Raw genomic sequence first — 19,190 nt, forward strand, 5'->3', positions numbered from 1 at the left:
CTAATTGCATCACTTAACCTGCTATAGTTCTCATGAGTATGGTAGGTAGGTGTTCCTGCTTTTTATTATATTACAGCTTATCATTCTTTATTCACTGCTGTGTCCTCATAGGCCTAATTCTGCTCTTCTGCTGTATTAAACAAAGCTGAAAGACTACTGGAATTTCTATTACTCTTTTTTTCCTTTTTTAATTATAAGAACATTTTAGCAGTTATAGGAATTTTCATCCTAAAAAGTGGTTTCAAGTGAAACAGGTACCAGTTGGAGTGTCTCCTCCCAGTCTCTATGCAGAAGGGAATTTCAATCTTATTAAATCAAGATGAGAGTGAAAGGATAAGACAGCTCTAAAAATGTTTTCAGTCAGGAAGTTTCTGCCATCAAGGCAGCAGAATTCCACACCAGTGGTAGGATAAAGAGATCAATGATTTGAGTTTTCTATTCAGCAACAGTTGGGTTACATTTCTCCTACTGTTTCTCTTTTTGTGATTAGGAGTACCCCTGGGTTTTGGTTATCCCCTTCTTCCCCCATAAATGAGTAAGTTTTAATTTCTGGGTTTTTCTGTGCTTTAAGTCTATCACTTCATTATCCTCTTTCTTTCCAGTTTTAGGATTTATTCTTTAGAATTTAGTACCACCATAAATTAGGACCTTTCCTCCCACAGATATATTGAATGCCATGGAAGAATAGGAGTAATTTCTAATGGCCTGGCTGCAATCTTTATTAATAGTTAGCATTGATATACTTGGATTTGTGTGTTCAAAATTCTACAGAGATAACCAAAAAACCATTCAATTCCTGAGAAAAACATGAGCAGTGTTATCTGGATTTTAGAGGTTAGAAAACAGCAAGGAAAAGTGATTTGCTTAATGTCCTGCCATGAGTCATTCTGTGGGCTGCCACATCTCTGAGGCATCAGAGGAGCAGGCTCTAATGTCAAGGTAAAATACAGGTGACTACAAATAGTTTTTAATTATTTTTTTCTCTCCTTTACTAGGGGAACTATAATGAAGCTCTCGAATATTTCAGTCAGGCCTCTGAGGCAGCGAAAGCTTTAAGCAATTTGCCCTTGGTGGCTGAAGCAGAGAGTTACTGTGGCATCGCGAGGGCTCACCAGCTGATGGTGGCGTTTAACAGCCACGTAGCCGCGGCAGCAGCGCATCCCCGCAGCCTGCAGTGCCTGCTGGCATGGAAGCAGAGCAGAAGTGACGTGTGCGCTGACCCTCTCACAGGCGGTAAGGCAGTGCTTATGAAACACACCAGTGCTGGATTGTCCTCAACGCTTCAGTCATTTTTCTTGTAGAGTTTTATTAAATTATTTCCTGGGTTTAATCCTGGTACAGAATGGAGGCTAGGCTTACTCCTCAGTGCGCTTGTTTTAGAGGCTGAATTAAACAAGTTAAAATACAATATAACAGGTAGAAATGGATGGTAGTAGTTGCTCTGGATGGTAACTTACATATTTTCAGTGCTGCTTGCCAAAACATCACATTTACATGTTTTAGTCAAACTATAATTGTTTTAATCTTTAAAGAAAATAATAATAATCTTCATTTGCAGTACATTTTTCAAGTGCATCCAAAAATACAATCTCTTATACTAAAAGTGAGAAGCAATTTCTGCCTAACATAGTTCTGAATCCAGAAGAACACACTGCTTTATTTTTTGTATCCTTGTGCTTGGCGTTAGAGAGAAAGGGAAAAAATAAAGCCAAGTCTGGTTTCTTTACTATGTTTCCGTATCTCAGAAAGAGCAGAGGAGGACTTTGTGTGGAGTAGACCTCTTCTTCATGGGTTAAATCTTCTTTGCTCTTTTTTCCCTTGTACAATACATTGATACAAGACAAACTGAATTATGCATTCTCTCCAAGTACTGATAGTAGTAAACTGCATTGTACTGAGGAAGGGGGAGGTATAAGTCTACTCTACCTTAAAACTTCCTCCTCTGCATTCCTGTGAAGAGTGTGAATCTGGAGTACAGTGGAAACAAACGAGAGCTGGGGTGGTCACAATATGGAGCTTCTGTTACCATGTTATTCCCTCAGTAATCCTACTCATAAAGACAAAGAACTGCCTGGCTGCTGTTTTCTTGTGTATCTCACCCTTTCATAGAAGTGGAAAATTAAGTAAAACTTCAGTGGTGAATTTTGTATATAAAATAAGTGGTAATTGAAGATATTAGTAATTTAACAGGAGTCAGGATACAAGAGGCAACACTGGAGCTACTGAGAGTTATGGAACACGGGCATTCATTTGCAGGCTGAAGAGATAAATTAGATAGCATTCTGTTGAAAGTTCTAGTGATGGTAGCACTTTTTCAATGGCTGTATTTGTGATTTGTGTCTCAATAAGTGAACATTTAGCACACTAAGAGATTTTGTTGACTGTCCGAGTTATTTGGATGCATGTCTCCTGTCTAGACCTGTAGTGCAAATGCCGAGAATTCCAACAGAGATGGTCAAAAAAAGAATCCATAAAGAATTTTATATCTGTTTATGTCTGTAGCTGATACAAATAGGAGGCAAACAAAAATCAACAATGGCAACAGCAAAAAAACCACAGGAACCTCAAAGACATGGAATGAACTTTGTATCTCCAATATGAATTTGAGCTCTTGCACCTTAAGGGGTTTTCTGTTATATATCGCTTTTTCCAGTCAGTTGTGAAACTCATTTATATCCTGAAATTATATGTGCCCCTTTAAGCTCGAGATTCCTGCTCCTCTTTAACTGTACTTCAGGGATAAACAGACTATGATTAGAAAAGCCCTTTATGTCCTGGCAAGCGTGGTACCACAAACAAGTTTTGCCTGCTGAGATTCTCTTCCTTCTGTATTTCTGCCTAGTTTACCCTCTGTTGCTTCCAGTATTGCAGTTTTCATTTCAGTTCCAGTTCACTCCAGGAACCCTGTGGCTACTGCATATTTAGCAGCTCTTCCAGTTCAATATCATTCTTCTCATTAGTGCTCCAAGCTTACTCTCATGATACCCAGATTACATCCAGGAAAACATAGTGTCACACTGTCAGCACAATCTGTAACATTCCTCATGTTTCGTGTGCCAAATCTCTCGTTAGTACTGGCATTACATTTTTAATATCTTTGTCTGGCAAAACATGACCTGGCACCAGTTCAAGATTAGGATTTGCTGGCTTTGAGTTTCAGGTACAGCCTTTTTTCTACCTTCCAGTAGAATGTCTGTGCATCCTATGATGAACTCATCACTTAGGAAATTCCTGCTGTGATAATAGAGCAGTATTTCTAGCTCTTTCAAACAGCTCAGTGTTGATAATCTACTAGATTTTTCTCAGTCTTTTTGAGGATAGAACAGAGAAAGACAAGATACAATGGTAATTCTTAATCCACAGGGAAATTTAATGGAAGGGAGAAGAAAGGTAGTAAGTTTTTATTTATAACTGTTCTGACTGAAAAATTTTTCTGTGTCAAAAAAATAAGAGTAGTTTCTGTAGTCTTAGGCAAAAGAAATACTTAAGCTAGTGGGGAAACAATTACATTTAAATTCAAGTACTGCCATATTACCTTATGTCTTTCAACCAAGACTTATTTTCTGAATCAATCATTTCAATAACCGGGCAGGAAGAACCATTAATTACTCAATTTACCTCAACATTTATTAATAAAATAGACGTTTTGACCAGAGTTGTCATGGACAAAAGGGATGGGATTGTCAGAAAACAATGTTTAAAAATGCAAAGGAGAATGTGTTTCTATCTGCTGCCTTTGACTCAGTCACCTGACTTCACTTACAAGAGAGTTATTTATATCATAGTGAGATGCCACTGCAACAACAAATATGGTTTTATTGTTCTTTTTATGTTTAGTAAAATGTATAAAAAATATTATCAGCAGAATCAGTAGGCAAAGGATTATGACTCCACATAAAGTCCTAAAAAGGAGCCCACAGCCTAACACTGTCTGATGAGAAAACATTTCACAGGTCTTTCAATAAATAATCACCTGACTTGCTGCCTTCTAGAGGAGAGAAGAATAATTAAAGGCGCTGAAGGCAGGAAATTTTTGAATCAGATTTTGCATGTTGATGACATGAAATGCTGACCAGAAATTGTTTTCTGTGAGTCTGGCAACTCTCAGTCCAGGTTTTTGTGTCTGGCAGGGCTGTGCCTCAGCAAGAGCCCTTGAATGCTTGAAATCATCTGAACAGTTTTAAGAGTAGACTTAAAAGATAATGTTTTCCTCATCCTACAAAGTCTTCAGTTGTTTTCTTGAGCAATAGTTTGTGCTACATACTAGTGTGACCACAATTTAGGTTTACTTTTCTTGAATTTGGAGAACTTGACAAAATTGACACATTTTACCATAGGTTTCCTGTGTTTATTTTGTTTGAGTTTTTTATGATACTTTTAAATACTGCATATTGTCATCAATTGTGAAGTCTTATGATCAATGAAATTATCTGGTCCCATCAACTTCAGCATGATCAGGACTATTTCTAGCATTCCACACCTGAGAAGCCTTCAATATAATTTAAAATCCATGCATTTTCCAGTTTTTCCAGCTAAACCTATAGCTTGGAAAATACAATCCAATGAGCTTTTGTTCTTACTCCCAAGTATGTAGTCCCTCAATATTCTTTCTCCAGCCTCCTCTCATGGATGTAAGGAATGGTACTTTCCACAGTGTGACTCTGTCCTTTTTGTGTTGTTCAAAAAATTACATTTTCATCCTACTGAGTCACATTTTTGAAAGCTCTTTAAGATGTTTTATAGTCCTTTTTCTATAAAAGCTGTGGCCAGCACAAAATTGCTAATGTTTTAGAAAACAGCAATCTTACCAGGTGTGTTTTAGCTTGAACTTGTGTGTAACTTTGTCATTCATTAATAAAAGGATTATCCCTAAAGGATGGGAGAGTCAGAAGTGAGATATGAGATCAAAGATTATGCTAAACAAATTCAGTTAACATTTCTCTGCTGTAACTTAGCAGAGAGGTGTAATTTATGGGCCGTTTTGGTAATGGTGTCCAACAGCAGAACAGGCTGCTTCATAATGTGATAAACTGCTTTTTTTTTTACTCTCTCTTTTGTCTAAAGTACACTAATTCCAGGAAAACTCCTAGTGTCACCTCCTCCCTCTCAGTACTCTGTGCACTAGTCTGGAAATAGGGAGAAATTGAAAGGATTTTAGAGACAGATTTTGGGGTTTCTCAGAAAATGCAGCTAAACATGAAGTAAGGGAATTATAGACACTGTTGTTCGTTATATACAGTGGGTATATAATTATACACATTATTGTTCACTCTGGTAAATAAGAACTATGACTTTAAATTATGTAAAGGAGGTGTGTGACCAAGTACAGACTCCAAGGCTCACTTTTTAATAAGCCTGTTTTGAAAGTAGTTCAAATGCTTCAGTCCCCTACTGAAATTCACAGGATGGCTTCTGTACCTTTTTATGGGGTTTCTCAAACAGAATTCTTTGCTCTCTACTGGAAAAAGACCAGGGTTTAAAATGCTGAAATATATCTATTTAGGAAAATTATTAGGAAAAAAAAATTGAGAGGTGATTCTGTCTTTTTTTTTTTCTTAAAATTTGGTAAACTTGTGCTGCCTCTTCTTTGTTCACATCACCTAGCACTCATCACTTGCTAAATTTTATCTTGTCTCACCTTTAGCTTTTAAAAATATCAGTCTTTTTTTTATGTTAATGCTAGATACAGTCTTAAAATATTCTTAACTAAGTCTTGATGCGGTCTTAACTAAGGGTTGAAATAGACCATGCTTGTGTATAGATGTGGATGGCATGGAACAGGTATGTTTCTGAAAATCAGCTTATGTGGTTCATATATGTTATGTTATTTATTATTAGTTGGGATTTGTTTTTTTAAGTATGTATTAAGTCTGCTTAGAGATAGACTGATATTTTTAGTAAGTGAGAGTGATTATTTCTAGGACTACAGAAAGAATCAAGTGTGGAGAGAAGAACTGAGGGTGACAGGGAGGTTTTTCAGCACACTGTGATCAGTGGCCAGATGCACCAGATTCTCAGTGAAGGGCCTGAGAACACGTTATAAACATCTGTGTCAGTTTTGCCAGGAGTGCAGTAGCTTGTTCTGTTTTCTGTTGGTGGCTGAAGTTGTCTGAGAAGATGGGAGTGCTGATATTCAGTGTTCTCATGCTTGGTACTAATGCAACATCCAGGGGGCTTTAAATGTGGTTTATTTTTAAATACTGACTTAAATAATTGGGAATCATTAGACAGGATCAGATCTAGGTCAGGTGTGTGGATTTGCTGTACCATATTCGAGAGGAGGGTTCATGGAACACTTTCATGTTTAACCATGGATTACTGTGTTTGAAGTTTCTTCATAGTCTGCTGAGTGTTGGCAGTTCTTTTATGACTAAGTGGTGTTATAGGTTCAAAAAAATATCACCCTGACTGTGATTGTGAGTGTTCTTGTCATCAGTAGTTACATAAAAACATTTTACCCACAGGAGAATTTGGATCTCATCTAGGTTTCTTGCCATCTGATATTTTGTATGGAACCATCTAAATCTTACCACGCATTTCCTTTAGACACGTCCTGTGCTAAATATTGTTGGCATCCAGCTGTGTTTTCTCGGACAAGCTCCCTAGATCAGCAGAAAATGGTTTCCTAAATAAGGAAAATTGTTCTTTCCTGTGGAAAAAAAAAAAACTGAAAGTGATGTTCAAATTGCAGTATATTGTCAGACCCTTTAGTGTAGCTTTATGCACTGAACTAGCATAGTTTTGTGCACTGCATTGTCAGTACTTCTACATAAATGGAGTTCCTTTCCAGTTTAAAAAGCGGCTATTCTCAGGGCAGAAGTTCAGTCCTGCCTGATTTTATAGAATGGTGCAAAAGAAATTGAAGCTCTTGCCTACCATGTTAGGTCACTTCTGGAGAAATCCTTGATTTGAGGTGTCTATAAGTTTTAGGTTTAACTGCAGCATTGATGAAAAGAGTCACAAAACAAAACAGCCCGCAGGAGTTGTGCTCTGGCAGTCCCCTGTGGCATGTGGCAGGGCCAAAGTAGGAACAGCCAGCTGGAAAACTTTTGGAGTGGCCCTGGGGCCTCTCCACATGTGCCCATCTTTTCCTTTTCTTTGCTGCATACACGAGCAGAGGTGTATCTAGTGGGTTTATGCTCAGAAGGGAGAATGGATCCTCATAAAGAGCCAGAGATCAGGCTTTTGTGGGTTTGTTTAATACTGAGATGGTTGTTGTCATTTAGACTTTGTAAAGAATCTTTTATTGGTGCTGTCTGCCATGTATGCCAACCAGTATAGACCTCAGGCCAACATGAAACCAGCTCTCTGCTGCAAACCCTTCCTTACCCAAAGCTCCCCAACAATCTCTGGACACAGGAAATCAAAGCCAAGACATAGAAACTGTGTTCAGTGTGTATGTTCTGTAACAGAACCCTTAGGTCATCTCAGGAGTCACAGGCAGTGTATCAAACACCTTCTTTCTCCTGGGTTTCCCAAGCCAGCTTTCTTTTCTGCATCTTTGAGAGATATTTTTCTGAGATCCTTTTCCCTGCCTAGATACATCCTTTTATGTTCCTCTTATGTTTAAGTTACAAATTGCTGGTTTTATTAACACTCTGTGGTATGAAGATAGTCAAGATTTAAATGATTTTCATTTAGAATGAGCCAATCTGTTTTGAAAAGTGCAGTGTTACTTCCACAGTTTTATGTATTTATGAAACCGTATTTCTTTTGCCCAAAAATCCACCTCTCTTTATTCTTTTCTGTAATCACCAGAGATATTTTGTGATTTTTTGAACTGTTTCTGAAACATTTATTATTTTTTTGTTTCTCTTCATTCCCTGTCTGTTCGCTTGTGTTTTCTTGCCTGTTCTTCACTTTTACATTGCAAATTATTCTTTCTCCTTTTTTGGCCCTGCACCTTCACTCTGAGTTCCAATTTTATGCGTGTTTATGCCAATGTTTAAGGAGTGTAAGTCAGTTACCTCTATACCCCCCAGTAGCTCGCATCTCAACTTACATCTTCTTAGGTATATCTTTTGTGCTTGTAGTAGAATCAATAGCAGATTTTTGAGAGTTTTTTCTCTATTTTCCTACTGTTTTCACACTGTTCTTCATGCTCTGTGGTTTTATTATACTGTGATCAGAGAAAGAAGTGGAAAGAATCACACTTCCTGTTGAGTATCCTGACAAGTTAGTTAATAGAAAATTGTGAAGTATCAAAATGGCCTTTGGATAGATCTTAGTCACCTGTGGGAATGGATTGACTAAGTTTAAGTACACAGCTGGGTGATTAATTAGCTTGAAGATCCAAATGCATGCTTAAGTAGATGACCATGCCTCCAGGCTCATCTGCTTGTTTCTACTCACTCAGTTAAGCATTCAATATTATCTATAATACAGAATATTCCCATGGAAGGCCTCATACAAGTCTTGCCACAGAGCCAAGTAATTATACAGTATTTTTCATCGTGTGTAATACAAGTACATCATTTTGAACATGAAACTACTATCCTACAATATTGGCATCAGTAAGTATCCAATAGAGTAATCGATATGGAGAGGGTGATTTGAAATTGTTCTTATTCAAGTTTTTTTTCATATTTTTTCCATGTTTGCTACAGTGGTTTAATACAATTTCTTTTCCTTAAAATTCTGGCTTATTTTTTAATTTTTGGCATGTGGAGCTGCTACGGATATTAGTCAAACAAAGTGTAGCTGGTGTCAGCTCCTGTGGGGAATTAATCTTCCACAGCAGTTTTTGAAATGGGAACTGCAAGTGCCCAACACCCCTTGTAAGTAGACCTTATGTTTATTCATCTGCTAATGACAATGTCTGTGAAAGCCGACACTCAACTCCTGTCTTTCTTGTGAAGGTGGATTTCACACTGTCTGGTATTTATAGGTCACATGAACGGAGGCACGGAGCTGTCTGACTGTGTCTGTGCATCCCAACTGGGCATCTGTTAGCACTGTGCATTTAACTCATTGCTGATAGAAAACTGAAGCTGAAAAATGGAGGATACCTGTGCTCTAGAGTAATCTTGCCCAGTTTATGTTGTGTACCCAAAGAATTTGAGGAATGGGAACTTCAGACCATACCAGAGGTGTCAAGGAAAACCAGTTGGTACGAACCAGGAGGAGAGAGGGACGTGTGCTGCACAGTGTCCACTGCTTCTTATCCTGGGTGCAGCACTTGTAGCCCTCTGTTTACCTCACACGTCAGGGTCTTGGTGGAAAATGTCACTTCAGGGTGCTATGGAGCCCAGTTCTTTGACTCCAGAATCTTTAAATCTGCCAAACAGTGTCTTGAAATGTGTAATTCTCCAAGAGTGAGCTCGTCCTCGCTAGTACCTTTAGCTCAGTTCTGAGAATAGTATGAAATCAAATTATATTTCATTTTGTTGATATTCATACAAGTATGCACACTTATGCTGCAGTAAGAAGAGAATTGAGATGAAACATTAACGATTTCAAACATTAAGAAATCAGCGGATATATTGAAGGATAACTGGATTTCTATTCTTGTCATCTCTTATAGATCTTGAAAAGGCTCACTGTTTGTACAGGGGAAAGCAATACTTCAGTTGCTGTATTAAAACTGTTAGTAATGACTGCAACAAGTTAGCTGTGGTTACCAGAAAAAGATAGCTTGGGCTAATGACATGGAATTTGATTTAGATACGTTTCATTTTATTTTAGTTCAAAATCAAATATTTCTTTCTCTCACATACTTTGATAAGTTTTTAGTGATTGTACTGCAACTCCATTAGCCATTTGGAAGGTGGGTGTGCATGTGGAGTACATGAACATATATGTGTGTGTACCAACAGAGAGAGAAACTGCATGGCAAAGAGAGGAGAATGTTGCATATATGTTAAAAATTGTGGACCAGAAACTGCTTTTTTTTATGCCCACAAAATCTTATTGATTTGAGGAGGGTGCCACAACTGTATCTATAAGTAGATTTTGTCCCTTTGAACTGCATTATCAAAAACTTCAAGGCAAGCAGAGGTTCAAATAATTGGGGGAGTTGCTAGGTATGGTATTTGTGCTGGAGAACATAACCTAGATAAGGGGGAGGTTCAGACTGAGGCTATTCTATTAACTAGATTTTACTGTGTTATATTTTGTATTTCTAAAGAATATATTTGCTGGGAAAATATATTTCTCACTAATCATAGTTGTAGTATATTTAAGGAATGATCATGCAACTAAAATGTGGAAGATGCAGGAGGAGTCCTAATACGTCCGTAGGAAAATATGGGGTTAAAGTGGACTATATTTTAAGCAGTGTTCAGTTGACTTGCTGTGTGGGGAGAGACTGAGCAGTCCTGGCTAATGACTTGTAGGTACTGAATCCTCAGGTCTCTCAGGTGGTTTCACTCGACCAGTTTCAGCAGAATGATGAAAAGGTTGAGATAAAATAAACTGACAGTTGCTACTCATCGCAGGCAGCAAGCTGTACCCTGGCAGATGAGACCCTGGGAGCCCTCTTTTTTAAACAAAGGCTTTCACTGCAGTGAGCAATGAACTCCACACAAAAAAGGAAAAGGAGAGAGAGATTGGCAGCTGGTGACCGACAGGAGGAGGGAAGGGAGGGAAACTGAGAAACACAGCAATTGTTGGCTAATTAGAAGCCATTCCCACCTACTTAATACCAACCCATTAAGCAGAAAACACTTTTCATCTTACTCTCGCTGCTACACATGACATTATACTCCAATCAATACCCTCCCACTGGCTGCCCCACTGCCCACAAATGAATACATTGCAGTTCAAGAATGCAGTAATTGAGTTGGGGCAGTGAAACTGCAGCTCACAGTCAAGATCTTTCTCTGAAGATACGAATGTAATGTTTGTTGCTTGGATAAAGAAATCAAATCTCTGTATTGACAGCTGTCAACAACTGGCAAATGGATGAAGTCAGCAATGGATCCATTTTAACCTTGTATTGAAGTGACAATAAGAGTTTATTTTCGGAGTGGGTTTTATTTCCTCATTTGAATAAGAGATCTAGAGGATTTGCACCGGTGTGTAGAGATTTTCAAGGGCATTTTGAACTCTGTTCTTCAGTTATACCCATAAAATATATAAATACACACATCATTATGTGCATACAATACATCTCGTATTTACAGCTTCTTGATTTTTATTTATTTTTCGTTTTGTAGGCTACATTTACTCAGGCTATGTTTAAATTTCATTTAGGTCTTCCTATGATTTTTAGACATCACTTTAAAATTTACTATGTGGTCTATAATAGTACCTTGTGCAGTAGATCTAGGCCTTACATTTCAGTCATTAGAACCTTGTATTCAAGTTCTGTGTTTAGATTCTTGCAACATTTCTCTTTCAAATTAAATCCCTTGTTCCCTGAGCCATCTGGAATTGGTAATACCATGCACGCGCTGCAGCATAAAGTAATACTGTGCAAATTGCAGTGTAATTCTTTCTTCATATCAATTTTGTCACCACAGGACCAAAACAGCAGGACACTGTTACTCCCCTCCTTGACTGGACTGAAGACATCAGTGTCAGTCTTTTGGAAGTGCTAGAAGAAGGTTCCAATACAAGACATCCCTCCATCCCTTTCAGTTCCAGGGAGAATTGAGTATCAATTCAGGAACTAAGATTCCTTACAGTGCAAGTTTGAAAACATTTTTTGGATGCAGATAAATTGAATGCTGTGACATCTGATATTTGCAGAAAGAGGCAACTATCACAATTGATGCTGTTCAGTGTCATAGTGATGTTGTGGTATTTTCAGCATGGCATTTCTTCAAATGCTGTTTGCTCAAGTGCTTCTTATCTGCATAATTGTAGAACATGCTGTTAGCTTGCCAGGCTGAGCCTTGAACCCTCGAGTCAGACTTTATGTATGTGGAATAACTTAACCTGCTACTTGTGGCTCTCACCATTTAACAGCCTGTCTATATCTGAATAAGAACACTGAAAGCTGAATGGCATCAGTAAGGCTGACGCAACAGCAAATGTTTTGCGTCTTCTGAAATTTTAAGCCAAATAACAACAAACTGCTACTCTGTTGCTTCTTTCCAGTTGTATTGTAATATTTTTAGCTTATTAGTTAAATTATCGTCAATGTTAACTCATCTAATTTGCTTCCCAGTATTGTAAAGCACCTCTCAGTTGCCTTCTTTGGGTATACTCCCTGGGCTTCTTTTGATATGTGTTAATGGCACTGTTAGAAAGAGATTTGTCTTCAATACAATCTGTAAAGGGGAAATAATTGTTATCTGATGGAGAGATTTGGGATATTCACCACTTGTGAAGATGCAAGTGCCTCAGACATCGGAGTTGAATACGATAAGACATGGAAGCAGAGGTTTTCTTTACGTAGAGATACTTGGATAGAACAATCAAACCTACTTTTAGTTCCCATGTAATCTGCTATTTAAAATAATCTGGTTCTAATATTTGTCTCTGGGACACTCTGGTAATCTCTGGGACTTTGATTCCTTTCAACACAGAAGTGTACAAGTTCAGTCTTACTTTGAATAGATGCCAGTTAGAAGGATCAGAGGCAGGCTAGGGAAAAAGTCGAGAGCAGTTGGCAGTCTTTGTGTTTCTCAGTGCCAAAGCCTGTGGGGTTAATTTGAAGACGCCCAAATCACCTTGGCAGCATCATCTCCAGTCTTTTCCAGAACTGTGGAATTTAATGAGCCAGGACAATAAGCATAGGATCATCGAAAAATAGTAATGGGAAGGACTCTAGGAAGTCATCTTCTCCAGCCCCTATATAGGAGCAACAATACAAAGTATTTGTGTAATTTCCGAGAGAAGTTTGTCTTGTCTGTTCTTAGAAAAAGCTGGCAATTGATTTTCCACATCATCCACCAGCAGTCTGTTCTAAAGGGTAAAATTATGCAGAGAAAAGAAAAAAAATGGGAAGTTGTATGTAATTGAAACTCTGTATTCTTCAAATTCATCCCTTCCCTCTTTGCAGTAAATGGAAGAGACAGGAATTATCTGGCACATACTGGTATTTAGAAGAAAATTTTCTAGTGATTTCTGAAGAGGATGGTTATAAAGATTACTTAGTCTAAGTATAAATTATATATGATGGAATGTAGCTCTTCCTTATGAGCACGACTGATGGAAGGAGGTAGAGAGCAGATGCAAGGCTGCTGTTTCCTTGTTTATTTTCCAGTTACACTGCCCAGTAGGACTAGTCCATATCACTCAGCTGAGCACGGTAGGTTGATATCCACTCCAAAAGGGCAGGAAGAACAAGGGCTTCACCCCCAAGAAAAACCAGTGCAGGGGGAAGGGTTGCTACATATTCTTAAATGGTCTCCCTAAGTGCTGTGAAGCTTTGTTATTCAAAGTCTCTTACATAATTCAGGACTCTTTCCCTTACATAAGTTTCTGAAGCAGGAAAGCAGCTAGATTTCTCAATTCATTTTACCAGATTAATCCACTCATACTTCATCTCTTCCTAGGGATGCAACTGAACTTAAATAAAATACTTTAGATCCTTATTTGTGATTGAGGATGTTCTTTCTACAAACACAAATAGGAGAATTGAACAGACTCTTTATCCATTCTACATTGGATATTTTGATACTTCAAAAACCAGACTGATTTTTCTCTAGGTTCAGAGTTCACTACTTGAATCTATATCCTCAAAAAATGAAATTACAGTACTAGTGTGGGCCTTCACAACTGCACTCTCATAAAGCTGTACTGAGTCCTGTTTTGCCAGTCTTCTGCAATGAGAAATCAAAATATTTATAAGTCAGATAGCTCACCTTTTGAGGCCTTGTCAAATGCATTTATTCCCTTTTCATTAATTCTTTTTTTTTCCCATTCCATAACAACTTAATTAAGGGCTTAGGTTTTTTTCTCATCTTAGAATCTCTTTTAAAACGATCTGCTATAGTTCCCTTGCTCCAGTTTCCCAACTCAAATTCTTTTCTAAATGTCCCTCTTTTTTCTATCACAACTAAGATCTAACAATAGCTGCCTTCATTAGTAAAAGTTTCCTACAGAGATGCTTCTACCTAAGTTAGAAGCTGGCAAGGCTCTTGTTTGCTTAGGACTCATTCATGGAAAAGATAATCTGAGGCTGTGTTTGTCTTCTGCAGAAGTTATAACTAAGGGAAGAGAGTACCAAAAGCATCAATCTTCAACTAGATCAAATGATCAATAAAACCCACTCAAATTGCATCCAGCAAACATTCTGCTGAAGGAGACTCTGCTTCAGAAAAATGACTTCATCATAGTTGAACAGAAAGTGTATCCTGTGGAAATACTTATGGCCAGGCAGCGAGCTGATCTTCCATACATTCTTTCACTCCTTGTGAAATAGAGGTGTGTTTGATTTTCTTCTACCAATTTCAGGTGTCTCACTGTGCTGTGAAATCTCCAGACTGATTAATGGAGCTTCTCTGGAGAAAAAGGATGTTTCTCTCCCTTACTTACACATACACTGTGCACTGCAGAGGCACACACTGGTTTGGTTTTTATATTGTGTTTGGGGACGTGTGTTCTTAATGGAAAAAAGGAAGAAAATTGTCAGACTTAAAATGAAATATGTTCTCCATTATTGATTTCCATAAACTTGAGCTTCTTGTTCAAGTTTTCATAACCATTGAGTCTCCAGTGCCTCTCTATCTGTAAACATTTTCAAGTATTTGTCTCTGAGGATGAGTGTGTGGGACTTGCTCATGTCTGACATAAACAGTCTCAGTTACAGGGAAAACTTCTTTTCCCCTGACCTTGTGATTTCTGTGTACACAGAACTTTGTGGTCTAGATATTAAGGAGGCTGTTGCATTTCATTTTACTAGACTGAGGTTTCCTATGTGCCTGAGAATCTCAGTTTCCGTGGATAAAGCAAGGGCTTAAGAGCTTTTGAAGTAATCATTACTTAGAAGACTGAAGGATTGTGCTCTTACAGCAACTCTTACCTCGTTTTCCTGGAAACAGATGAAAAAATTTTCCTCCATCAGTGTTGTTTTAATTGTGATTCTGTCATGTCTTGAGGGTGAAAATTTGGTTGCTGCAGGAGTTAGCTGAAACTTTGTTTTTTATTTAATACTTTAAATAATAGTTTTGATTTAAAAAGGGATTATTCACAGACACACTGCCCAGTAAATTCAATTTTTTTTTAATTAATCCTAGCTCTTCATAGATCTTTCCTTATTCCGAAGTTGTCTCCACTGGCTGATTGTGGTGGAGTGCTCTACCCTGTACCTCCTGACTGCATGAAGTACATATACACACTGCATCTCCACATGATGTAGCTCCAGTATGTGCTTCTCTGTGTTGGCACAGTGTGAGACAGAAGTGAGCAACACTCCCCTGTTGCAAAGTCACTCTTTATCCTCGTTTTCCTGTCATATGAGCAGCGCTGTAAGCAGAAATACTTGAAACAACAAAGCACATTCCTTAAATCAGTTTTAACTGAAACTACAGCCACTAATGGTAATTTTTTGTGTATTGCATGTCACTGCAAGGAAACTGAGAAGGTTTCTGAACCTCCAACAGCAATCCCTCTGTAAATGGGAGATTCTTTTCAATTTAACCTTAAGGTATTCAGGATTTCACGGCTTTATTATGCTCACTAGGGGTATAATTGCTGTTATCATTTAACGGCATTTACACACAAATTCCTGACACAAGCTCAGTCTTGTTTACATCAATGCAAGTATATGCATGAGCAATTGCAAATGTTTACCTAAAAATTTGATCTGTCTTGATGAACAGAAAAAATAATGAAACAGTTTAACATGTACTAACAATCAATCCATGGTATGCTTTTGAAAAATCATGATTTTTATTATTCGTTATGAAAAGTAAGATCTTTAATAGAAAATTGTTTCTTAATGAACAGAGTTCTGTGTTGGAGAGCAAAGTGTAGGAGATTTAACATGACAGTATTGTTCCGAGGGGAATTTTGGTGCTTTTAGGTCAACTCTTGAAGTAATTTATATAGGAAAAATAGCTTAATACTGTTCTTGCCCCTAATTAAATGAAATTGGTATTCTTTCACACAGGTGCTTTATTTAATTAGGATGTGAAATATGAGAAAAGAAGCAATAATTTCAATGTAAGCTGAGGAAAAAGGTCCACGAGCATGAGCCTTTGCAAGTAGAATTGTCTTACTTAAATGACACAGAACTGTTAATTTCCATTCAGCAGTGGCTCTCCATCATTTAATTGGAAATATTCTATACTAAGAAATTGACTTTCAGTAAGAAATACAGATTACTGCTTTCTGCTCTGGGATCCTCAACACAGGGAAGATATGGGCATGTTGGAGTGAGTCAAGAGGAGGGTCACAAACATGGTCAGAGGGCTGGAGCACTTCTCATGAGGAAGAACTGAGAGAACTGGGGTTGTTCAGCCTTGAAAAGACAAGCCTCTGAGGAAACCTCGTTGCAGTCTTTCAGCACATGAAGGGAACCTCTAAGAAAGGTGGGGACAAACTGTTTAGCAGGGCCTGTTGTGATAGGATGAGTGGCAATGGTTTTAAATGGAAATAGCATAGATTTAGACTGGATATAAATAAGAAGGTTTTTATAATAAAACTGATGAAACTCTGGGACAGGTTGCCCAGAGAGGTGGTGGATGCCCCATCCCTGGAAACATCCACAGTCAGGTTGCATGGGCCTCTGAGCAACTTGATCTGGTTGAGGAAGTCCCTGCTTGTTGGACTGGATGACCTTTAAAGGTCTCTTCCAACCCAAACCATTGTGTGATTCTCTGATTATTGAATTTAGTACATACACCCTCTTCCATGAAACTGTGGGAGCGTGTCTTTTGCCTGCACTTTGCTTCCTTTATGTTCCTTCGAAGTCATGATGAGCTTCATGATGGAGGTCCAGCCTGAGCAAGGCATGACTCTTACTGTAGGCCGGGCTAAAAAATATATCTCATTCTTCATTTAATTTCCACGCCCCTACAGCCCTGGACAGCAATGCTATGCAGGGTGCACTTGCAAAGGAGCACTCCTTCCCTTCTAGCATTTTACATCGAGAAACCAAGGCAAAGCTGCTATTTTTAATACCCTCTCATGACTGACTGGTCATTTTGTTTGCAAGAGGTGACTTGGGGCCAGAGAGAGCCCCCGGGTGTGGGCAGGGGAGCGGGCGCCGTGCGCGGGGCCGGGGGTTTTGTTTAGCCTCTAGAGGGTGCGCTTTGATCCCTCTTGATCAACACAACAATTTGCAGTGACAAAAGCGACGAGCGGGTGAGTGCAGCCACTTATGCATGAGCAGCAGCATCACACAGCAGCACACACTGCCGAGGCGAGGCTCCAGCTTATGTAATAAACCATTCCAGCTCGCGTGTACCCGGCAGAGACGGAACCTGCCTCTTTTTTGTCACTGAATGGGGTGTTAGGTATTCAATCAGCATTCAGATTTACGCTTCACATGCTCATGAAAGAGGATGCTCTCCTTCTCGTGCCTGTCAGCAGTGATGCTTGTGTGCAGGTTTTTGTATTTTTGGAGGTTTTTTTCTGAAAATATTAACACAAGAAACCTGCCACGTAAACAGATCTGGGGAGATCTGAAGAGTTAAGAGATTTGCAATATAAGGTGTTTTTTTTGTTTTTTTGGTTTTTTTTGCTTTAATGTGAAAGGTGTCTTCAGGAACATAGCTTATCATCTTCCTGTGATAAATGTGAGCTTTAAAATGTAGTCTAAATTTGCTGGGAGAAAATCGTATTCAAGATCCAGTAATATAGTTGCATTCAAGACAGAATAAAAGGCTTATATTGCTACATTTGATTCAAAACAATGACTTAATTGGCCAGGAAAATGTAGTTATCAGATGATAAAGATATGAAGTCAAGGGCAAGATATGCCTGAAAACAAGCTTTTTCCTGCCTAAAATTAGGCAAAGTTAATAGGTTAAATTTTGTTTATTGAATAAGAGAACCCAAAGTTGATTGATATAGTAATTTCAGTGTTTGCTATGGCAAATATTTAGCTCATTATCAGTTTTAATAGCATTTTGCAGAACAAGCCTTTTCTTGACATGCAGAAAATACTATTAAATTTCCCTGCATAGATACATTGTTATGACATGCAATAACTACTTGAATATAAAGGGGATTAATAATTTAAAAGGTGTTAACAAATTAGGGCCATCATTAAAAATAGACTTTGAACCATTTTGTAGAAAAATCAGATTGAGGTAATGCTCTGCTCTTATGATAAAGAATTACAGCATTAATTCTGCAAAGTGAACTTATTGCTCCTATTCGTCTCCAAAACCCTGGAGCATTAAAAGACAGGAAGAATGAAATGATCACTGCGTTTTTTTCAGGCACAACAGCTCTAATATTTCCATCACAGTTTCACAGCTCAGCTTGCATGGTTGTGCTAGAGGAAAAACCCATAAATGTCATGCTTCCCTTTGTTTTGTTTTTGCTGGTCTTATGAAATCGGGTCGAATTTTTTCAGACAGTTTATATTAATATACTGAGAATTTTGCTTGTACAGCATCTGTGCCGAGTATAAAGCAAACATTTCTTCTGTACAGAAGCTGTTCTTTCCTTGGGTTTTAAATGCAATCCCCATGTTCCTTCTGCATTTTGTTTTTCCTTTATTTCAACAATTGATGTCCAGAGGCATTTCAAGGTTGAATTTTGTTGCTTTGCAAATTATTAATTTGTTTTCTTTCCAACTTGAGATAAACAGAAATAAGATCGCTCTTGAAGCCTTTCTTCATTGTTTCAAATTGCATCCATGAAACATGCAGAAAAATGGATCAAATGGGGGGTTTTTGGTGCAAATGTATTAGGAAATACATTTGTGATTCTTACTCATGTGAGTAATCCCTGCCCATATAAATAGTTTCACTGCAGTGAGGGTCTGGTATGGACCCTTATTCTAGAAATAGCTCAGTCAAAAGGTTTAAATAAGATTTAAAAGGTTGACCTTTAATTATTGCTCATTTGCTTGTTGTTTACTTTCAGATGCAAGTTGGAGAAGAAAAAAAATAATTTATGGGATTTAAGTGGTAAATTTCACATTTGAAGGATAGAGACAGCAGGAGCTCTAAGGCCCCCATAGGAAGCAAAACATTTGTTCTCCCCCTCCCTCTTATTCTCACTTGCCATGGCAGTCATCTCCCTTCATAATATTTCCCTCTCATCCCCCTTCCTGAGTTTTCCCTCCCCTTCCCCTTGCACTTTCTGAGACCACAGAACCCAGATGGTGCCCTCACTGCTGC

The 19,190-nt window shown here is 38.2% G+C and overlaps 1 protein-coding gene across 1 annotated transcript in view; it reads left to right on the forward strand.

Annotated features, from left to right (window-relative positions):
• Positions 1-19,190, forward strand: part of TTC29 (tetratricopeptide repeat domain 29) — a gene marked incomplete at both ends in the record, with an annotated part of 116,525 nt that overhangs the window by 71,872 nt on the left and 25,463 nt on the right. The window contains 1 exon segment of the mRNA XM_082281276.1: positions 996-1,233. Coding sequence (XP_082137402.1) covers positions 996-1,233 — 238 coding nt within the window.

This window comes from Coloeus monedula, assembly GCF_965178545.1.
Source record: "Coloeus monedula genome assembly, chromosome: 5".
Taxonomy (NCBI): Eukaryota; Metazoa; Chordata; class Aves; order Passeriformes; family Corvidae; genus Coloeus; species Coloeus monedula.